Source organism: Scheffersomyces stipitis, chromosome 6, assembly GCF_000209165.1.
Source record: "Scheffersomyces stipitis CBS 6054 chromosome 6, complete sequence".
NCBI lineage: Eukaryota > Fungi > Ascomycota > Pichiomycetes > Serinales > Debaryomycetaceae > Scheffersomyces > Scheffersomyces stipitis.
In genome coordinates, this window is record NC_009046.1 from 1571897 (window position 1) to 1584878 (window position 12982).

Below are 12982 nucleotides of genomic sequence, written 5' to 3' on the forward strand. Positions count from 1 at the left end.
AAATTGGAGGGCCATTCTCTCAACAAAGCACCCTCAGCTCAAAAGAAACGTAAAACTGAATCAACCATTAATCGAAAGTCGCTTTCTAAATCAGAAAAACTAGCTCGTATCATAACCAATTTCAATCTCTCAGTAAATGAACTTTTCCACCTCAGAGAATATCAGTCGATAGTCTCGTGGAATCCCTCCGATTTTTCCACTGCTATACCCGGCCATCAAATTCCGGAGTTGTTTGAGATATTCACACAAGACGCAGCCAACCAGATTGAGTGGGACGCTAATGTTGAAGATTTGAGCTCCATACCTTTACGACTTCAAAAGAAAGTACTAGCCGAACGAGAAAAGAAGTTGTTACTTAAGTATCCGTTCAAGAACGATGTCATAGATATGAGCAAACAGCTAGAACGAGAAATCATAAGTCGTGCATTGGAAGAGCCAGAAGGAGAAACTCATACTACGACTAAGAGTAATGGCTCAGTACCCAAGCCTCAAAAACAAGCCAATGGCCATTCGAAAACGTTGAAGAGCAAGAAAAAGGTTAAACAGAAAAGAATTGACGAACAGGAAGTAGATGTAGAAATTGAAGACGAAGAAGAGGATCCCGATGACGAAATAAATACAAATTACAGGTTAAAAGCTGTCAAATACACCATAGCTCCACCGTTAGTAACGCATCCGTCACATATTCCAGCGTGGAGACCCGAGATTAGTAATGCTGATGGAATCCAGGATGGCTCTGAAGAACACCAGATCCTCGAATTCAACCCTGAGCCCATCACCGTGGTAAAGAACCGTGATGGAAACATAGTAGCACCAAATATAACTTCGAAATTGCACAACTACTTGGAGTCCAACTACAAGGTAGCCATAGTGGATGACAGTAATGTCGACTACAACAACACAGCGGAAGAGTTTGAGGTTGTGACTGCACAACAGGAAAACATGTTGAAAGAGATATACCACAAGTGTACAATAGACAACAGTTTGGAGTTGAATGGTGATAAAATAGAACGTAGAAAGATCGTTTTACCTCAGGCTTCGAACTTAAGACAGACATCAGATCCCTTCCGTAACACTGCAACTGTAACACCTAAAGTGCAAGGTTCAACAAACAATCTCACTCATCACGATTACTTGCTAAATCAGGGTATATCCTTCGCCAAATTGCACCAGCAAATGCGTAAACAGCATCTGCTGCGTACGAAGAGGATTGCCCAGATGGTGGATCAATACTTCAAAAGAAAGAATGGTGAAAAGGACAGACTTGCGCGAGAACGAGAGCTCAACCTAAAGAAATTGAGTAGATTAGCTGCTCAGGCTGTTAAGAAGCGTTGGACTCAAGCAAACAAGGTGTACTCCATTATTCAGCAGCAAAAAGAAGACGAGTTAAAACAAATACAAGGTAGAGAGCACTTAAGTCAGATGCTAGAACATTCTACTCAATTATTGGAAGCCCAGTTCAATAAATCGTCTAGAGAAGCAACCACAGAACCTGAATTCGATAGCGATTCTGAATCAGTGCTATCGAATTCTGATGAAAACTTTAGTACTTCAGATGAGTCTGAACAAGAAAACTCAGACACTGAAAGAGTGACACGCGCAAAGGACGGTGACATGTCTTTGTCTGTAGAAGAATTGAAGCAGAAGTATTCCACCCTTCAGGAGTCTGTAGAGCCTACATCATCTGCTCCTTCTGATAGAGATAATGATAGTGATGATGACAGTGAAGAAGAGGAAGATGGCATAGTCGTCAGCCAGGGTCTTTCTGCTTTGTACGGTGGGAGTGAATTGTCAGCCAGTGCAACTCCACAGCTTGCAGATGTAGAGTATACCGAAGAACAGAAGAAACTAATCGAGGAACTCAATACTGAAGCGAGAGAAGATCCGGCATTGAATTCTGATTCTGAAAGCTCAGGATTTTCGTCTGAAGATGAGAATGAATCCGGCTCTGATGAAAGCGAGACTGTCGAAGAGGACGACGAAGAAGAAGAAAAAGACGTTCCTGACAAAAAGGAAAATGGTTATGTTTCAAACTTGGGCAGCCTCTTCAATGGTCGCAACGATGCCTCGGAAGAAGAAGAGGAAGGATCTTATAGTGAAAGCGATGGTAAGACTAGCGAAGATGAAATGATGAGCACCACTGATGAAGAAAGCGATGTCGTTGAAAACGGTGTGAAGCACGAGGATGAAGATGACAAAGTTAAAGAAGAAGAGGATATACCAATGGAAGACGAAGTTAAACAAGAAACAGAAGAAGGAGCCCTACAAGAGATTAATGGCGCAAAAGTTAAAGATGTTCCACTTCCTTCCTTGCTAAGAGGTACCTTGAGACCATATCAAAAACAGGGTCTCAATTGGCTTGCAAGCTTATACAATAACGATACTAATGGTATTTTGGCCGACGAGATGGGTTTAGGTAAAACGATTCAGACAATATCTCTTTTGTCTTACTTGGCTTGTGAGCACCACATATGGGGACCGCATTTGATTGTTGTACCTACTTCTGTAATGTTAAACTGGGAAATGGAATTCAAAAAATTCGCACCCGGTTTTAAGGTCATGACATACTACGGGTCCCCACAACAAAGAGCTCAGAAAAGAAAAGGTTGGAATAACCCGGATACATTTCATGTTTGCATTACTTCATACCAATTAGTCGTTCAGGATCAGCAGTCCTTCAAAAGAAGAAAGTGGAGATATATGATTCTCGATGAAGCTCACAATATCAAGAATTTCAGGTCTACCAGATGGAGAGCTCTTCTCAATTTCAATACGGAAAACAGATTGCTATTGACAGGAACCCCCTTGCAGAATAACTTAATGGAATTATGGTCGTTGTTATATTTTTTGATGCCTTCTTCTAAAGTGAATCAAGCAATGCCAGAAGGGTTTGCAAATTTGGACGACTTCCAAACATGGTTTGGTAGACCAGTTGATAAAATCTTAGAGCAGACCTCTGCTACTAGCACGAGCGATATTGTCGACGAGAATGAGAAAACCACCCATAGACTAGATGATGAAACCAGAAATACAGTGGCACGTTTACATCAAGTCTTGAGACCCTATTTGTTACGTCGGTTGAAGAAGGACGTCGAAAAGCAAATGCCAGGAAAATATGAGCATATAGTGTACTGCCGTCTCTCAAAGAGGCAAAGATTTTTGTATGATGATTTCATGTCGCGTGCCAAAACGAAGGAAACATTGGCATCGGGTAATTTCTTGTCTATTATTAACTGTTTGATGCAGTTAAGAAAGGTGTGTAATCATCCTGATCTTTTCGAAGTTAGACCTATTGTTACCTCTTTATCGATGCCCCGGTCTGTGTGCAACAGTTTCTCGTCGTCTGCGGCTTTGATTCGCAAAGAGTTGACAGATGAGAATTTGATGAAGGGTATCAATTTCAATGTACTTAACTTGGATATCACGAACTCGGACAACTTGAACTATTTCGTGTCTCAGTCAGCCAGCAAGCTAAAGTCATCGAAGGAATTGGATGCCCAGATTCAAAAGCTATCGAATCTTGTTCCATCAGAATTGGGTGATGTGCCTGATGTGTCCGATTATTTGAAGTACTACCAGTACATCAAGACATGTGAACAGATAGAGGTCCGTGACAAACTCAAGCATATACTCTATTTAAACTCATTGAGATGCAGTCGTTCTCCAATTTATGGAGAGTCGTTGCTCCGATTCTTGACTAAGGAGAAGAAGAAAGAGGACAGTGATCTTTACGATAATCTTTTCCTTTCGGTTAATGACCGAGTCAGAGTTTTGGGAGATGTTATTGAAAAGTTCTCTGTTATCACCCCAGCGGTCGTTGCATTAGATATGAAGGATCAAATTATCCCTCTTTCTACCCAGAGAAGAATCATGGATGAAGTTGCTAATAACCAAATCGAAAACCCATTTCATAAATCACAAACCAAACTCAGCATTGCATTTCCAGACAAATCATTGCTACAGTATGACTGTGGTAAACTTCAGAAACTAGCTAAACTCTTGCAAAATCTTACCGCTGGAGGTCATCGAGCTCTTATATTTACACAGATGACAAAGGTTTTGGATATACTTGAACAATTTTTGAATATCCATGGCTACAGATACCTGAGATTAGACGGTGCCACCAAGATTGAGGACAGACAGCTCTTGACTGAGAAGTTCAATAGAGACCCCAAGATTTCGGTGTTTATTTTGTCCACAAGATCTGGTGGGTTAGGTATCAACTTGACTGGTGCCGATACGGTTATATTCTACGATTCCGATTGGAATCCTGCGATGGATAAACAATGTCAAGATCGTTGCCATAGAATTGGACAGAGTAGAGATGTTCACATTTACAGATTTGTTTCTGAGTACACCATCGAGTCGAACATTTTGAAGAAAGCAAACCAGAAGAGACAATTGGACAACGTTGTTATACAGGAAGGTGAGTTCACCACAGACTATTTTGGTAAGTTCTCCGTCAGAGATCTTGTTAATGATACTACTATTGCTGATCAAATTCCTGATAGAGAACTTGACTTCACTGGAGATGCCAAGATGGAGAAGGCATTTGCCCAAGTTGAAGATGAAGACGATAGAACTGCTGCCAATGAAGCAATGAAAGAAGTTGCTGTTGACGATGAAGATTTCGACGAAGAAAGCAAATCGGCAACCACTGGAGGCACTCCAGCCCAGACCCCTGGTCCCGAGGGTTCGGTACCTCCAGTTGGTGTACCCGCTGTTAAACAGGATGAACCTGTTGATGTCGACTATGAGGAAGGAATCGGCCACATCGATGAATACATGTTAAGATTCATTGCCGACGGCTACTACAACGACTGAGCCCTCAAACTGCATATATTGTAATATTAAAATGTATTATAGATTAATAAAAGGCACATATAATTAGGAACTTATTGTAGTTTATATATATCTAAGATTGCATTAAAGCCAAAAAGTTGAAAAATGTGAAAGTGGAAGAGGAAACTCAATTTCGCAACCACTGTTTATTTGACTGTGCGAAGAAAGATTGAGAAATTGTCAAGAATTTGAGTAAGTTCAAGAAAACACATGCCTTTATTCCGAAGACCACGTCAGGCCGGCTTCAGGAAAACTTCGATGGTATTGCTCCTCCCGTTTTGTCAGATTCATACACTGATTGCCGTTTGAACAACTCAAATAAGCTTACATAATCACTTACTTAACAATCACCCTCAGTTAGATGTCGTGCATATACCACAATCCTGATTATCTCCAACTTGGGCTAATCTACAAGAATATGGTAATTCTTTCTCTACTTTTCATTCAATTGCACCGTCCATATCTTTACATACACCTGAACTATAATGTCGTCCTCTGGAATCCATTCTCTTTTGAAGACTGAAAAGGAAGCCGCCACAATCGTTAATGAGGCAAGAAAATACAGAACCAACCGTTTGAAATTGGCCAAAGCCGATGCCCAGACTGAAATCGACGAATACAAGATTCAGAAGGAAAGCGAATTGAAGAAGTATGAACAGGAACATGCTGGATTGAACGACTTGATTGACAAAGAAGCCGATGTGCAAGTCCAGAGCGAATTGGCCAGCATCAAGGCCAAATATGCAGAAAAGAAGACTTCTGTAGTTAAGTTATTGGTGGATGCTACCATTAAGCCTACTCCAGAATTGCATATCAATGCTGCCCAGGGTTAATAGTCGTTGGATGTAGTTGTGGTTAATATTCAGTGAACTGCACGCAAGATTTCAGAATTGCAATCGATTTCTACCATTATCAACTATATAGAGATGTTGTCTTCCAGCACCAATCCATTTCTTATTCTTTGTCCTTGTTCCAATTTGGTTTTTTTCAATTCACTCCATTTATAGCCTGTGATCGTATGTTTGGACTAATCGATATGTCACCGTTTAAAAGTATATTAAATATACATATTTTACAAGTAAATCTCATACGAAGTATCTGTACGATCTTTTTTATAGGTATCTATAACAATTTACCATGTATCTATCTATTATGAAGTTTTTGTGGTGTATAAGTATTTATGAATCAAAATATAGTATTCCTTACTTTATCATGCTCCCCCCTTTGCGAGTTTTTTGAATGCTTTGATGATGTTCCACACTCTGGTATCGTAACCAGCAGTGTTCAAGCTCAGGACAAATTTCCATGCCCTCTTGTCATCCTTAATAGGATAATCAATTGGAGGTGGAATGCTTGTTGCTACTCCAAATAGTCTCATGATTGGCTTATCCATTACAACAGACTTAGCTACACATAAGCCCAAGAGACCTTCTTCTCCTCCAAACTTACCATAGCCGGACTTCTTGATTCCTCCAAATGGAAGCTGTGCTACATAGAAAGTGGCAAAGTCATTTATGGCAACATTGCCACTATCAAGTCTGTTAGCAATCTCGTTGATTTGCCTGAAGTTGCTGCCAAAGACAGAGTTACCCAATCCATATTCGGTTCCGTTAGCCAAGTTGACGGCATCGTCTACGTCATTGGCTTTGATCATGGTGAGAACTGGTCCAAACACTTCTTCTTGGAAGATTCTCATGCTGGGATCTACGTCCACAATCAACGTAGGTTCGAAGTAGTGGCCCTGAGGATAGTTCGGATGCTGGTATGGTTTCCCACCATGTATTAGTCTCGCTCCTTTACTGACAGCATCTTCCACCAATGCTTCTAATTGTTTAAATCTATTGTCTGAAATCATTGCACCCATGTCGATTTCGTCTAGCTGGTCGATATCGGAGCCCAAGCGGAACTCCTTGATTCTCTCGGTGAAAATCTCAACCAATTTCTCGTACGACTTTGGAAGACAAATTACTCTTTCGACACCAATACAGTTCTGACCTGCGCTCTGGAAAGTTCCTCTCAATATCACAGATGACAATGACTCGATATCCTTGACATCATCCAAAACAATAAGCGAATCTTTTCCACCAAGCTCCACAACTACTGGGGTAAGCTCCTTTGAAGCACTTTCTACAACTTTATGGGCCACAGGTTTAGAGCCAATGAAGGTGATATGCGACAAGCCCGGATGAGAGGTAAAATGGTCAGCATCCTCAGCATAGCAACAGCACAATTGTACCAAATTGGGGTCGATCTCAAGCAGCTTCAACACAAGTCTAACCAAATCAATGTACCATGTCGAAGACCAAATCACCTGCTCAGAACATTTAACTATGATTGCATTTCCAGTAAACAAGGCCGCGATGATCGGACCCATGAGATTGTGAAAGGGATAATTCCATGAAACAAGAGCAGCTACAACCCCTAATGGTTCGTATCTGACTTCTCCATTTTTCATCATTCCGATCAATAAATTTGAAGGTCCTGGACGTTGCGAAGGCCTCAAAACTCTTTCACCATGGGCAATGATCCATTTGAGCTTTTCTAAGGTTACCATAATTTCACCCATCAGAGCGTCGAGTTTCGTTTTTCCACTGTCTCGACATGCAATTCTTGCGATGTCTTCTTGGTTGTCGAGAATGAATCTGCTTAATGTTTTCAACACTTGTCTTCTCAACGAGAAGCTGGAGGCTTTCCACTCCTTCTGCGCCACTTTAGCGTTGGCTATTTGTTGGTTCATTTCGTCTCTGGTTGTAGCTGTGAAAGTTCCCAAGTACTGGCCAGTTGCAGGACAGTAACTCTGAATCTTTGTTGGCTCATTAGCTGCTCTGATAGTCAAGTTTGGAGGGTACAATCTCTTGCCCTTCCAGTGGGGTTTGGCCTCGGCAGGAATAGGAACCGAAAGCTTGACTGGTTCTTCAAGTTTGTTGTACTTGTTAGGTGAAGCTGTGATGTAGCGGGCATAAACCCAGAAGACAAAGGGAACAATTCCAAACACAAAGAAAGTTGTCGAAATCTGGTACTGCCATTGCCATTCGTGGAACTTGAAGTCTAACAAGATCATGTTTGAGGTTGCTATCGATCGAGGTTTTAGGTTGTAGTAGTAACTTCGTGAAGATCTACAGAAATATAACAAAATGGTTTAGAAGATATAAGCAGCTATCAGAAAGAATTGAAGTTTCGCCTATTCCTATTTACTCAATTGGTAGACGACAACTTACGATTCCATCCGGGTACAGAAAAGAATGGTAGAAAAGGGTCTCTTACTGAACCTAGAAATTTATCCATCAGAAACGAACACTAAATTTAGTGTCCTCCAGATTCGCACAGTTTCCCTTCGCCGTACAAAATCTGTATGGAGAATTGTATGGGGACGAAACAAGATTAATGTCGCACGAACAGAGTTATGTCGTGTGAAGATTTGGGTGCAAGGTTCTACGAATCTGGTCTTCCAATTAAAAGCCATTTCTGACTTGTATTTATTGCTCTTATTGTGTAGGTTGATAGGTGAATAACTTCTAGTATTTCGTACAATTTACTCTACTATTTACTATTGTACTAGATATCCAGTTTTACTCTAGAGTCAATTTAGTCTTTTGACTCTACTCTTCATTTCCTTCCTGTTCATCCAATTGTCGTAAGATACCTTCAAAATCGTTATCTGCCGTTCTATTCTGGACAATGGCTCCGAGGAGATTCTGGTCAATGTAGTCGATTAATGAATCAACAACTCCACTCTTCTTATTGATGATTCCCGTGAACTCATTGTAGTCCACCGTTGTATTCTTCGGTGGAAGAAGATCGTATTCAAATGTATCCTCTCTGGACCACACAGCTTCGGGCAACTTGGCCATGATCTTATTCTCCCCTGAAAGAATGGCAAATCTGATAAGATTGTAGGGTAAACCAGTTTTGAGATTACCAGTACTCATGCCAAGCATGGCGAAGATCGAAGACTTGAATCCCACCGTTGCCTTCTTTACGGGTGATTTCTTGAATAATAATTCTAATTCATCATGTAAGAACTGTCTATCAGACTGTTGGTTCCAGATGGCAGCTGCTCTCACGAGATAGGTTTCACCAGCAAGCAAAGTTAATTCATCAGAAGGAATATCCCCTTCGTTCACATTTGCAACTGCCAATCCAATGTTTTCCATCAATTTGTATGCAACATATGGATGTCTCTCGAAAGCTAACTTCAACAGCCTTCTGGCATTCTCTTTGTCTTCCAACTTAAGATACGCCAAGACAGTTGAAAATGCTATACCTGGAGTGAACCAGTTGTTGTACGTAGTAGCCAAAGGAGACTCAGCTAATCTTACCAAGTACTTGTACTCCTCTGACATGATGGCGTAATGGTCAATAAAATATCTAACGCCTAGCGGATCCTCGGCAGGAGAAATAGACAACAAGAACTTACAATAGTTTAGAGCTGTGAAGAAGGCAGATCTCTCTCCCAATGCAATAATGTATCTGAAAAGACACAAATGGAACTGTCTGTTCAAGAAACCTTCATATGGAAGTCTGATGAGTCCAGTCTTCGCTTCAGAAAGAATCTCATGAAATCTCTTGTGCAAAGATCTGTCAAATACGAAAAGTGCCTTTTCTATTAACGAATTACTCATGGATTTGTTATCTCCTTGTCTAAGCAAGACCATTGCTACTTGAAGTAAAGTCTCTGCATGGTATGGGTATTGTTGCAACAATTGCATCAACGACTCTGGATCGGGTGTCATAACAACAGATGCGTAGAATCTGGTATTTGCTACTCTCTCCTGGACATTATTTACTTTGGTGAATTTGAAATATCTCACTCCTAAGTTAGCCTCCTTACTGATTTTGACCTCTAAGTCCTCAATTTCAGCGCTATCCTCTTTGTAGTCCAAATACTTGATACATTCGTCTGGCTTTAACTCCTCCATACCCATTGGCTTTAATGCTGTTGGGAGGTAGTCATCCTTTATTTTTGTGAAAAGCAACTTTCTCGTCGTACCTGGAACTCCCCGTCTGTCACTGCCACTCCATCCTCTTGTGAGTCTAGCAAGTTTCTTGAATTGCTGTAAGAGTTCAGGAGAAATCGCCAACGAAGTGGTCGTATTGGCATCTTCTATAGTTTCCATAGAAAGATTGCCAAATAAGTGACGGAATTCCTGATCTGGATCCAAGTTCTTCACACTATCTATTGACAATAGTGGTAATGAGTCCTTGAGCCTTTTGGATGTAAAAAACTTGAAGTTAGAATCGTATTCAGCTATAGGCGTTGGTTCCATGTCCAATTCTTCTTCAAAATCATAAATATCTTCGTAAGATTCTCCAATTTGGGGCTTTACCGAGGATTCTCGAGAATCACCAAGCTTCTGTTGATCCTTCTTCCTGGCTTCTGCTAGGATTCTATCAAGTTCTTCATCACTATCAGCAATCTCCTGTTTCTTTTTAGATGCTTTTTTCTTTTTCGATTTCTTGCTTTTCTTTGATTTCGTTTCGACAACCACCTTTTTAAATTCTTCTTCCTTGGCTTCTTCATTCTCTTCTTCTTTTTCTTCTTCTTCACTTTCTTCGTTCAATAAGGCGAATACATTCGCCTTTGCCTCAACGGGCAAGACATCGTCTTCAGATTCGACATGGTCTTCCCGATTCACCTCCTGCTCAAGCCTCTGTTTTTCTAACCTCCTTAGAGCTCTGGAACTCATTCTATACTGTCTATAGAGATATTCTCACCGAAATGAATTATAGAGTCATATCTCATATTCTAGCTTCAAAACTTACCGATCTTTCAAAATATACTCACGTGACCAATGACTAAATAGTGGTTGCAAAATGCAACCAAAGTGCTATAGATAAGGAACCTTTAGAAGACTGCCCTCTCCAGGTTTGGCCAAAATTTGAATAAGTGGAAGGAACCGTATTTTGTATTTAACCGTAACCATAAAATTTTGTGTATATGTGGTGTTCCTCAAATTTCTGGCGCCATCTCCTCAGCGCAATTGTTAATTGAATCCTTCTCTTCCTCATCTTGCTAATTATGTCGATTGCTTCTGGAAGCTTTGAAAGCACAAGGATGATGACAGGACTGCTCGGAGATATTCTGAACAAACCTCTAAGAGAAGAGGTAGTTCTGCCTCTTTGTTCTTCAAGTCTTCCCAAGATTCGGCTGATCTATATTGATGGACAAGTTCTACCACTCACTCTGACAACTCATCAACTGACAGAACGAGAAGACTTGGCCTCACCATCAGAGGAAGTTTCACCTTACTCTTTCAGTATTACAACAGCATCATCTGTAAGCGAGGAGATAACTCAATCTGCCATCAATTCGGCTAAGAATTTCAATCCAAACGCAGAAGCGTCTATGACTCCTTTTAGCCCACTAGCAGGATCTACACAATTAACATCGGCGCATCTACAAACACAATCTACTTCTTTTTCATTTCCACGTTCTACTCCAGACCTCAAATCTCCTTATCCAGAGACTTCATTCTCTCCTAAGAACAAGAATGTTCAAAAATCCAACTATAGAATGCTGAAGTTAGTGGAAGAGTTATTGGAAACTGAGGAAAAGTACATTATTTCTATGAAGGTACTACAAAACTTCTACTTGGAAACCTTTGCAATCAACAAGAAGGAAGTGCCAGTTCCAATTCAACAACTTAAATTCTATCTTTCTATTCTAATCACCACACATGATAGTATGTTGAAAAGTATGAAAGAGGTTATCGAGAAAAGAACCGATTTGGTTGCGAATATTGAAGAGATCGCACAGTTGGTGGCAGAAAAAGGAATTTGCACCCATATATATCTGGAGTACTGCAATGTTTTCGAAGGTGTTTTAAAGATCATCAGAGACAACAAACTTCTTCGAGTCAATGAAGCTATGTGGGACAGCAAGTGGATCAAAGGTTGGGAAACATATTTAGAGGCTACGCAACCAGGAACCAAACACATGGACTTGTCTTTCTACTCATTGATTCAAAGACCAGTTGCTAGAATTGGCAAGTACAAGTTAATGATTGAATCATTGACAAAGTGTTCGATCAAAAAGAAATTGAGTCTAGAAAGTATCTATTGGGTTGTGAGATCCAAACTTAATTACATCAACAACGTCAGTAAGGAATTCAAGGGCAATGAGATTAATGACTCGGTCAATCTATTGGTAGACTTCAGTGGAATTGAAACAAACATGGTAACTTCTCTGCAATTTTTTGGTTCTATTCTACAAATTGGAGCTATTGCATCTATTTGGGTGGAAGATGGAAAATGTATTGGTAGAACTTTAGCTGCATTCCTATATAAGAGCCATTTACTTCTTGTCGACTTTGCCAAAGTGGACAAGAGTAAAAAACACGAGATCAAGTTTTTGGTTCCTCTATCGAAATGTGCGTTAGTAAACCATTTCACTGAAACAGATGGAGGGCTATTTTGTAGTCTCAATAACACCATCAAGATCATATTTGAGAAAAAGTTTTGGCAGTACGAAGTCCTCTTCGTGTTCATCAACCTGGAAGAGAAGTCTATCTGGAGTAATTACCTTCATACCCTTATCAATGAAGTCAATGGCCCTTACCCCATGAATTATAAGGATGCTCAAAGAGAGTATCTTTGTGTACATCCTCCTGCAATGGATCCCTACGATATCAATCTTCTCTATTTGGACTACAACAAACATAAACACTCTTGCTACTTCAAAGATACAAAGTGTGTTCACGTCATCCTGGACTTTGGAATCGAAAACCAAGAACCAGATAGTATATTCATGGAAAATAGCAATGGCGAAGAAATTGACATCAGGTCCAATTATGGACTTCCCTGGCAACAGAGGGTTACGTTTAAGAAATTTGAAAGAATTGCAACCGAAACCAAACTCAAGAATGTATGGAGCCGGGAACTTCCGACGATATATGTTGAAAGACCTTCTCTTCTCCGGAAAAGTGCTAGTTGGTCGGCCATAAGAATCGACTCTTTCAAATCATATAGAAGCTTCCAGGATCATGTACAGAAGTCTTCTGATAGCCTGAGTGATCCTCCACACGATGTTCCTCAAAATCTGGTGAAATCATCCAACCCACCCCCTAGAAAGTCCATTTCCTTAATTTCGACGCTCTCATGGGGTCTGAGAACTCGGCAAAGAATGCTCCTCACCCAAAGA

General features: G+C 40.5%; 5 protein-coding genes across 5 annotated transcripts; 3 read left to right on the forward strand and 2 right to left on the reverse strand. All coding sequences in view use genetic code 12, as the record gives it.

Annotated features, from left to right (window-relative positions):
* Positions 1–84: 84 nt before the first annotated feature.
* On the forward strand, positions 85–4824 carry SWR1 (snf family helicase; the record flags this gene model as incomplete). The annotated part of the gene is made up of 3 exons (XM_001385622.1): positions 85–2172; positions 2215–4684; positions 4709–4824. Coding segments are annotated over 3 exons (4674 nt in total), but the record flags the coding sequence as incomplete, so codon positions are not given.
* A 503-nt stretch (positions 4825–5327) lies between these two features.
* VMA10 (vacuolar ATPase V1 domain subunit G) lies at positions 5328–5675 on the forward strand (the record flags this gene model as incomplete). Its single annotated transcript, XM_001385623.1, has 1 exon — positions 5328–5675. One exon carries the CDS (start codon positions 5328–5330, stop codon positions 5673–5675), a length of 348 nt encoding a protein of 115 aa, XP_001385660.1.
* Positions 5676–5940: 265 nt separating this feature from the next.
* MSC7 (Meiotic Sister-Chromatid recombination aldehyde dehydrogenase) lies at positions 5941–8059 on the reverse strand. Its single transcript, XM_001385966.1, has one exon. The coding sequence runs from the start codon at positions 7901–7903 to the stop codon at positions 6053–6055; it is 1851 nt and encodes a 616-aa protein (XP_001386003.2). The 5' UTR covers positions 7904–8059; the 3' UTR covers positions 5941–6052.
* A 382-nt stretch (positions 8060–8441) lies between these two features.
* PICST_48321 (predicted protein) lies at positions 8442–10529 on the reverse strand (the record flags this gene model as incomplete). The annotated part of the gene is made up of 1 exon (XM_001385967.1): positions 8442–10529. One exon carries the CDS (start codon positions 10527–10529, stop codon positions 8442–8444), a length of 2088 nt encoding a protein of 695 aa, XP_001386004.2.
* A 755-nt stretch (positions 10530–11284) lies between these two features.
* Positions 11285–12553, forward strand: PICST_48209 (predicted protein; the record flags this gene model as incomplete). The annotated part of the gene is made up of 1 exon (XM_001385624.1): positions 11285–12553. A coding segment is annotated over one exon (1269 nt), but the record flags the coding sequence as incomplete, so codon positions are not given.
* Positions 12554–12982: the final 429 nt, after the last annotated feature.